Consider the following 9681-nt stretch of genomic DNA (forward strand, 5'->3'; position numbering starts at 1 on the left):
GAAGTGGGGGGTGCGGGGTGGAGAGTTACATTTCTTGCACAGGAGTCTGTGACCCGAGATTGGTAGTCCTACAAATTAGAAACATCTCACAAACAAATGTAAATTTGCAACTCTTAGAAAAACTAGAAGGTGAGGCCCAGGATGCTACCAGAGCCTGTTCTGGAAGAAGGAGACCCTTAGCTTAGGCAGGGGGATGGATGCAGCTGAGAAACATCTGAAGGAAAGAAACAACTGGAGGAGGTGATGGGCTCGATGCTGCTGAAATTGTGTAGTCTGGGAAGAAGGCACAATTACAAGGCTGATCCAGGGAGGCTGGGAAAAAGAGTTCTGTTTTAGAGTGTTGAGCTCAGGAACTGTTTTAACATCTAAGGGGAGCTTTCCTAAGGCAGCCAATGTGAGAGAGTTATTCAGATGGCAACTTGGATTTTTTTTTTTTTTTTTTAATGTTCACTCTCCTTACTTGATTGAATCTCCACACCCTTCTGGGAAGTGAAGTGGTATTTTTAGGACTGTATAGGAAAGTTGAAAAGCTGAGGTCAAGAGGGATGAAGCAACGTGCCTAGAATCACAAAGCAGGCAAGGGGTCACCTCATCCCAAAACCCTGGTTGTTTGCCCTCACGATCTTGCCTTTTTTTTTGTGGAAATGGGGTCTGGGAGTTGGTCCTTTTCCTTCTCTAAAATTTAGTGAACATTTGGGACCCATCTCTAGGGTTCGGGTGTGTAACTGCTCTCAGAGGGGCAGATGCAACTTCCCAGCGCTAGTGCCTCTTGCTGCTCCTCTAACACCTTTTTCCTTTGTGCCTTTTTAGCGCGAAAGTGCCTCAAAAGACCAGGTGCCTCTTGACTAGAACTACATTTCCCACAATGCCCCAGGAGGCACTGCCTCGCCCGAAACTACATTGCCCGGAATGCTGAGGTATCGAAGAGGCTGATAGGCTTCGACTCCGAATTTCAAAGATCCAGTTTATTTACTCCACAGCCTAGATATAGTCACTTCTTCCCCCTTTCCTGCCAGAAACTTCTGTTCCCAGCTCGAACTTCGATCCTACTCTTTTTCGGTGGGAAAGCTGGGGGGGGGGGGCAAACGTGATCAAGAGGGTAGGGCGCATGCGCCCACGGCACAGGGTTTGGGCTGGGAGGGGGACCGGTTGGTCCTTGGGCGCATCCCGCCTTGCGCGTGCGCAGACGATAAACCAACGCCCCGGAGTTGAGGCGCGGGTTTGGTGGCGCGTTTTACCGAAGTCGCACGTGAAGGGCAGTAGTGGCCGGAACCGGGTGAGTGCCAGCGGAGACCGGGGCTCAGGGGCAGAACGCGGGTCGGGCGGGCGGCAGCCGCTGCACGTGGGAGCAAGGCGGGGCCTCGAGGCCTGGCAAACACGCGTGGGGAGGGGTCCGACGGCGCCCGGCGGGGGAAACAAACTGGGGACCCGGATCCTGGTTGCTATGCAACAGGGGGCGTCGTTACTAGGTAACAGGGAGGCACGCGTTTCCGGGGTGAAGAGGGTTCGGACCGCTGCTGAGAGGTCCGGCTGAGGCGGGGCTGCTGCTAGGCTGGGGTAGGAGGCTAGCGCTGAGCCCCTCGACCCCGCCCCAAGGCCTAGCTTCCCGCGGCCTTGCTTTGGGTCCCTCGGGGTACCGCGAGCCCCTTGGGGTACCCCGAGCCCATGGGCCTAGCTGCGTCCCTTGCCAGCGACGCCACCCAGACCGGCTTGGCAGGGGACTTGCTGTTCGAAATAGCACATGCCACTGACACCCTGCCTGGGGGAGGCTGAGCCCTGGGGAGGAAGCTGCCCCTTTGCGCGTGGCCCTGCCCCCAAACAGTTGCTGGGCAGCAGCTGTCAAAGGTTTAGCGGGGGCTGCCCCCACCTGCCGGGACGCTGACTTCACTTTCCTCAGTGGCAGCTTCGCCCCCGTCAAGGAGCTTCCTTTCAACGCAGCTGTGCTTCTCCGGTGGCCGCTGCCTGTTTGGATCAACTTTAAAATAAGCCTTCTCTCCTCGCCTCTCCCTTGCTACTCTCACAGCTTCTTGGCGGGCTTCTAATACTCATTTCACAAGTGTCTATTAGTCATTGTTCTGTGCTAGGCACTGAGGATTCCAAAAAAAGTTGTCAAATCTAACCGGAGGCGCTCAAAGTCTAATGGGGGAGGCTGGCCTATAAACTGCTAAATTATGCTACAATGTAATGAGTGCTGTATTGGCAGTCTGTGTACTGCAACATTTCTGTTGACCCTTAAGGTCTACAAAGCGCTTGCAGAAACATGTAGTAGTTCTTAACCTTGCTGGAACCCCATTTTGTACTGAGGAGATTGAAACTCAGATTAAGAACTAGGCATAAGGTAGTGGCTTCTAGTTTTTGGCAGAACTGAGTCTGGGATGCAAGTCTCGGTTCCTTCGTCTACTGCCACGCTTTGGAGGCTTTGCCTAGAATAGACTTCCTGCCCTGCTGATCGCTTGTGGCAGCTGTCTGGTTATGCGTCAGAAATCCTCGAGGGGCTCTAAAAACGAAATCCTGAGCCCTTCTTTGGGAGAGTCTAAGGTGGCGCCTCGTGGGGCAGACGTCCTTGCTTGAACAGGCTCCACAGACCTGTCTGATGGGCCACCAGAACTGAGGACCACTGCTCCACCAGGGCCGCTCTGAGCAATGATGGGGAAAATCAGGGCCAGCAGAGGGCACTACATCAGCTGCCCCTCCTGCCACGTAGTGATTCATGGTGTGAAAGGAAGCTAACCGGAGGAAGGAGCCTTGGCAGGGGGTGTGTGGACTGACCCACCCTGCCCTCTTGGCAAACCACAGCTAAACGCAATAGTGCCTCCTCGCTACCATAGTTAAGTGAAGCAGTTTCCCACATGAGCCGGGTTCTCCTGACCCTGCCTGAGCCATCTTAGAGATACCTGGACAGAAGTGGCAGGTCTCACCCCAATCTTTCGCCGTCCTCATACCTCTTCGTACAAAACCATGACCTATAAACCCAGCAGGTGGGTCATCTCCCAGTGGGAATCTGGATGCCCTCTCACTTTGAGCTTGTTGCTATTTGGTGGAACTTTCAGTGCCTTGAGGGCAGAGACTGTGTCTTTCTGAGGCAGCGTAAGGGTGTGGAACAAGCAAAGAGGCAAGATTTAGATCCTGGGTTCTAGAGGCAAGGCCCGTTCTTTTGTGTGAGCTTGAACAAGTCACTTGACCTCCCTAAGCCATAGTTTTCTGAGTAAAATGTAAAATTGCAGAACCTTATCAGATTGTTGCAAGAGTTAAATGGTGAAGAGACAAGCACTTTGTAAATTATAAAGCACCACACATACACACATAAACACATGCTTGACAATATACAGACACATTCAACTGGGGCAGATGGCCGCTTGTGTATATAAACCCACACACAATTTGTTGTTGTTGAATGCCTACCATTTGGGCCAGGTGTTACAGGAGATGATGTTTAAGACCTAAGTTCCTCTCAGAGCTCAAGACTGACATGGCTTCTCTTTATTAACAGTATTTGATTGGGCTGCAGTGAGGAGCTCTAATGACAGTGAGTCTGATTCTTGCTGCCTAGAAATGACCTAGAAGAAACGAGAGGGAACCCTATTAAATAACACAATTGGAAAGAACAGACTGGCCAGTGATCTGCACCCTTATCTGCTAAGGGCACACACTAGAATGCTGCTAGATTTGGTTTCTGGTGCACTTCCAAAAGGTCAGCTGGCATGGCAATGTTGGCCTCACGGGGAAGGGTTTATTCCAAGGTCCCCTAGCTCCTGTTGACTGAGGCAGATGGCTGCCTGAAAGTTGAGGCTAGCACAGAATGCAGGAGGCTGCCATGGGGGGAGCAGCTCACGTCACCCTGACCTTTTCGAACAGAGGAGACGACATCTGATCCCTCCTGGTGGAGGTCCTTGGATATAAGACCCAACCCAAGATAGCAACCCTGCTCTTTCAGTTCACAGGGTGGTTATGACCCAGATAGCTCCGGAACTGACCTGTGCTTCCCTCATGTCTGACCACTGGCAGGCAGGAACCATCTGGTTCTTGATTTATGCCAAAGAGAGTAGAGTAAAAGGCTTCCCGGCCTGAAGTCGCTCCCCATGAATGCGTGTTTTGCAGCCCTGCTTGATTCCACACACCTCAAGAGGAACTTAGAGCAGCTGTTTCTGGGCCAGAAAGCGCTCGGATATGATATTTTTATAACTCTTTCTTGGACTCTTCTCCTTTCCGCTAAGTAAGAATGGGAACATCTTCCCTCTCCTTCATCCTGGTGGCTCCCATTTCTGGCCAACTCCCTGAGTGATCTGGTAAATGCAAACACGTCAGATACCTGGCTGCTCCTGCGTCAGGGGCATGGCTTAGTCTCGGATTGTCGGGTCTGAAGCATGGAAACTCCCTGGAGCTACAGGTTCATTTCTGAGCCTGTAAGAGAACAGGGGATTTGCTGGTTCTATTTGACGTTTCTCAAGCACGGTGGCAAATGGAAGGTAGACTTGGCCAACATTTTTTTTTGGCTGATCCACACCTGCTTCAGTGAGTCGGTACTCGCTGGGTCTTAACTTGCCTGTAGCATCACGTTAGGCGAGCTCCGAACGCAAAGCACAAAGTGGTTAAGTGAGTTGTCATCAGTAATTCACGGAGATGCCTGGTAGATGCCAAGTTTATTTTAGCTCATGAATAATCTATTGTGTGACTTTATAAATCACTTTTAGACTGACTTTGGAGATGACATGGCTGGGCAGCATGTGTGAGGGGTCTGGTATCCCATGCACCTGGGTTCAAATCCTGGTTTCCCCACTTACTGCTACTCCCAGCTCGGTTTCTTCATCAGTAAAAATGGAGGAAAGTAACAAGGCCTACCTGATGGCGGCGATGGTACGAGACAGGTGGCTCATGGTTCACGTTTTATTAATAATATCTTTCCCTAAAGGTTGTGCTTTAACCCTTTGCCTACCTTGGAGGCTGGGGAGTCGAGATCATTGCCTGTCAGCGCATCTCAGCTTGGTGCAGTGGAATCACCCGGGGAGCGTTTGCAGGTCTAAGCCTAAGTCACCCCCAGTGACGCCAGGACCTCTGGGCTCCGGACAGAGGCATCAGTAGTTTGGAAGCTCCCGGGTGATTCCAGTGAGCAGCCGCAGGCAAGATCCACTGTGTTACCTTCACTCCCAGTGAGTGTGCAGCTTGGAAGCAGAAGCTCAGGTTCAAATCCTGACCTTCCTACTTAGCCCAGTGACCTTGGGCAAATGCCTACCTCCTAAGTCTCAGTTTCTTCTCATTTGTTACCGGGAGGGTGAGGAGGCTAATAGCCACCTCGTACGCTGGCCCTGCAGAGCCGTCTTCTTGCTTGAGCACGTACCTGAGGGCTTCCCTTTACATCATTACACAGCAGTAATCGTATCTGTGTGCTATTTTTTAAGTTGGTTTTTTTTTTTTAATAACCTCCCTGGGGACAAAGCCTTACAGTCTTACACTTTTTTTATGCTCGTAGCACCACTAAGACCCAGAGATGGGCCTTCGGGTTTTTAGAACTGGAATAATCCTAGATCTTCTTATCCACCTGAAGGCTCTGAAGAATACTTGCTGGTTAACTAATATGCAAGTGGTAAAGACTGTGAAGGATGAACCCCTGAATCGGACAGTCATGCCCAGCTTCAGTTGAAGGCCCAGTTCTGCCTTTCTCAGCTAACAGGGTAGAGGTGGAGGAGGGTTTGGGGGCAGGTCATAGCTGGGACAGTGGGTGTCCATGCCAGTTCTGGCTCTGTGCTCACCCTGTGCTTCTCTCCTGGCAGACCCAGCCATGGCAGGCCCAGGCAGCAGTTCACCATGGGGCAAGCTTGTGTTCAAAGTCATCCTGATGGTCCTAGTGGCCCTCGTCCTCCTCCACTCAGCATCATCCCAGTCCCACGCAGACTTTGTGCCACCAGGCCAGCAGAAGAAGGAGGCCCCAGTTGATCTCTTGAGCCAGATAGGTCGCTCTGCACGGGGAACGCTGGATGCCTGGCTTGGGCCAGAGACCATGCGCCTGGTTTCCGAGGTAAGGACAGTGGTCCCTCCTGTGACCACACACATTGAAAAGAGATAAAGGAGGAGATGTTGTTCATGGTCACCCCATCTTGGCTCCACATCCTGTGTGTCATAATCTCTGGTGCCGAGAGCCCCACATTCCACAAAATAAAGCCAGACAGTCCCTGCTTTTTGCAATCCCATTGTTTGATTCCTGCCCTGGGGCCTTTAGCTCTTTCCCTTACTCCTGCCCTTTCTTGTCAGAAAGACTGGGAAATGAGCCAGTCTTTGTAAACCCATGTCACTGGATGACGATAGAGTCTGACTTTGGTCTAAATCTGACCTAAAGTCTTAAATTGGCAAAATATCAAGACCGGAATCCATTCCTTCCCCAGTAGAGGTAGATGTAGGTCCGACTCGGGCTTCAGGCACGGCTGTCTCTTCCACGTAAGGGCATCCCAGCCATGGCATCCCATACTTTCCACAGGTCATTCTAAATAGTCGAGATGATCGTTTATAAAATCCATCATCTAGTAGAGCTGATTGACTCCTTTTTCATTGGAACATTCTAGCCCTTCATAGATGTTGCTTCACACAACTTCATGATTCCCTGGGAGGACCCCAGTTTCACAGGGTGACTACTGTAGAGATTTGATGATTTCTCCATACTCATTCGCCTACTGCCATCACCAAAGTATTCTAGCAAATCAGTTGAATGAGGGTTCAGATGTCCCGAGTTCCAGTTCAGGAAGGACACATGGCTTGCTGTCCAGGCTTGGTGGGCAAACCTCTGCTGAGAAGGAGGTGGGACACGTTCATTCTGGGCCTTGCCCAGGGAAGGGGTTAGAGGCATAAAGGAGAAAGAGCATGATTGATTGTGGACTCATCTGCTGCCTTGCTCTCTCCACAGACCTTGTCTCAGGTGCTGTGGGCCATCTCTTCAGCCATCTCGGTGGCCTTCTTCACGCTGTCTGGGATTGCCGCACAGCTGCTGAATGCCTTGGGACTAGATGGTGAGCGCGAGTACTGGTCAGTTCTCCTGGAGCTTAGCCTGTCACTTCCTGTTGGTGGGACTTCATCTTTTCAGGGCCCAGACTTTTCCCCAGCTGCTTGACACCTGCCAGGTTTCCCCAGAGGCAGGCCTAAGAGCAGGCTAATGACTGCCACCGCCTACCAGGCGTTCGCTGCACGTCAGGCAGAGCATTGAAGCCATAATATCTCATTTAACTGTTACTCACAGCCCAGAGAATCTCTCCCGTTTTGCAGAGGAACTGGTTCAACCAAGGGAAGTAATCTCTCCACCAGCCAGCAAGAGCGGCAGCTCAGATTCAGGCTCCTATCTTTGTGAAAGGAGGAAAGGATTTTTCCTTTGCAAGGGAGTTTAGCTCTCCCTCCCCCCACCCGTTGGTTCTTGCCCCCTGTGCCCTGACCACTCCAGGTTGGCTGATTCTGACTCTCCCTCTTGCAGGAGACCACCTCACCCAGGGCCTGAAGCTCAGCCCCAGCCAGGTTCAGACGTTCCTGCTGTGGGGAGCAGGGGCCCTTGTCGTCTATTGGCTTCTGTCCCTGCTCCTTGGCTTGGTCTTGGCCTTGCTGGGGCGGATCCTGTGGGGCCTGAAGCTTGTCCTCTTCCTGGCCGGCTTTGTAGCCCTGGTGAGGTCCGTGCCCGACCCCTCCACCCGAGCCTTGCTCCTTCTGGCCCTGCTGACCCTCTACGCCTTGCTGAGCCGGCTCACTGGCACCCGGGCCTCGGGGGCCCAACTGGAAGCCAAGGTTCGGGGGCTGGAGCGCCAGGTGGAAGAGCTGCGCTGGCGGCAGAGGCGGGCGGCCAAGGGGCCCCGGAGCGTGGAGGAGGAGTGAGAAGGCTGCCGGACAAGGCCACCTTCGTCATACCAAAGAGCTGCACTGCTTCCGGATCGCACAGCCCTCCTTCCAGCCCCCCGCCTCTTTCTTGCCCTGCCTCTGAACTGTCACAGCCTTTGTCCCTGCACCAGACCCCCTAGCTGAGAAAGAGGAAGACCATGCCCCATGCTGGTCCCCAGGGGCCCTGTCTTCGGACGTTCTCTGTCTGGGATTGGTCGTCTTGACCCTCTCTCTGTTCCCAGCCTGCCTCCGTCAGGGCAGGCTGGAAGGGCCACCCCTGTGGCTTGTGCATCTGCTCTCAGTGGACATCACTGCCCTTGGTCCTGTGACTCAGCCGGCTCCCCTCTGCTGCTGCCTTGTCCTCCTCCTGATGCTCTTGCTCTCCTGTCCTTCTGGAGTTCCTCCTCTGCCAGATCCCCAGCTTCCTTCCTGTTTGTCTCCTTCTAGTCCTGCACTCCACCCCAGCCGCAGTCCCTCAAGGCATGTTCCCGTCCTCCTCATTGCCTAGCCGTGGGGAAGAGGCAGGGCATATATGGGACCTGAGGGGCAGGGCTGCGGGGGAGGGGGTTCCCACAGGGCGCTGGGAATGAGGATGTACATTGAGTCTGTTACAAGTGCCTTAATCCGAGCCAGCAGGGCCCTCTGCTTGCCCACTGCTGTACTGTATGTAGGAAAGTGCACTGTGGCTGTTTTGTGTCAAGAAGAGAGTTTTCCCTCTCGGAATCTTGATTCCCCTTCAGCCAAAGCAAAAGGTGCCTGCTTCGTAGGCTTGTGCCTGCAGGTAGTACGCGGCAGTGGCCATCAGATCCCCTGTGGGGATTTCAGGGACACTGAAGGAGAAAGGACGACTCCTCTTGTCTGCCCCACTCCGGACGGTTCTCCAGCCCTCTCCCTCCACTCACTGCCACTAAGGACTTGCTGATCAGGGTCCACCGCAGTGGCCCAGGGGGAGTGCAGAGCAGACAAGCGGGAGCTGCGCACCAGGGCCCCTGCCCCTCCCAAGCTCCGAGAGGGGCGGGGCGGAGTGCCTGCCACCTGAGTCCCTCTCCACCAGGGGTCTCGTTCTTCCTCTGAGGCTCTGGTGCAGGTGGGCGCCTTCTGCCAGGCCCAGCTCGCGATGTGAAGAATGAATTTAATGCCCAGTTCTTACTGTTAAGGTTTGATGTGGAATCACAGCTGCAGTGATATATATTTTTATCAGCGCTTGGTTGGTTTTAAATAAAATGCACGCTATTTTATTATCTCGTTCCATATAAAATGTATTTACTCAAAGTCTGGATGGCTTTCATTTCTCCCCACAGCTAAATCCATTTCTACGGAGCGGCTCAGTTTTCTTGACTTCTCCCTGCAGGGGCAGTGTGAAGCTGGTAGAAAGGGAGGGAGGAGGGGGAAGCAAAACAGAAGGCTGGCACCAGGTACCCTTCCCTCCTGGAGCGTGAGGAATGAGGAAATCATTACCCCCTTTACAAAACTCCTAGGATTGACCTGCTCTGTTGGAGTAGTGTGTCTGTGGAGGGGAGCAAGGAAGGTACCCCTTCCCTCATTGTGTGCGAGAGTATGAAAGGCTGGCCCGTGGTCAGCCAGGAGGTTTGCCTGCGCTCCCTCCTTCCCTCAACAGATGGGAGTTTCCTGCACTATGGTTCTCAATCTGGTCAATAGGTTATATCAGTTGTTTCGTAGAGGGGCCCAGGTGTAGGTTTTGTTTTCTTTTTGAACTGCCACCGAGATGCTAATTCGCAGCCAGGTGCCCCGGTTTTGACCTCTCCGAACTGCGTGGTAGGCAAGGCTGGGCCAGGAGGCCAGGACCTGGGTGGCAGGACTTCCCTCAGGAGCAGA

General features: G+C 53.2%; 1 protein-coding gene across 1 annotated transcript; it reads left to right on the forward strand.

Annotated features, from left to right (window-relative positions):
- Positions 1-1119: 1119 nt before the first annotated feature.
- On the forward strand, positions 1120-9107 carry TMEM109 (transmembrane protein 109). Its single transcript, XM_002928650.4, has 4 exons — positions 1120-1276; positions 5769-6013; positions 6893-6995; positions 7451-9107. Exons 2-4 carry the CDS (start codon positions 5777-5779, stop codon positions 7840-7842), a joined length of 732 nt encoding a protein of 243 aa, XP_002928696.1. The 5' UTR covers positions 1120-1276; positions 5769-5776; the 3' UTR covers positions 7843-9107.
- The last annotated feature ends 574 nt before the right edge of the window (positions 9108-9681 follow it).

Source organism: Ailuropoda melanoleuca, chromosome 16, assembly GCF_002007445.2.
Source record: "Ailuropoda melanoleuca isolate Jingjing chromosome 16, ASM200744v2, whole genome shotgun sequence".
In the NCBI taxonomy this organism is placed as follows: domain Eukaryota; kingdom Metazoa; phylum Chordata; class Mammalia; order Carnivora; family Ursidae; genus Ailuropoda; species Ailuropoda melanoleuca.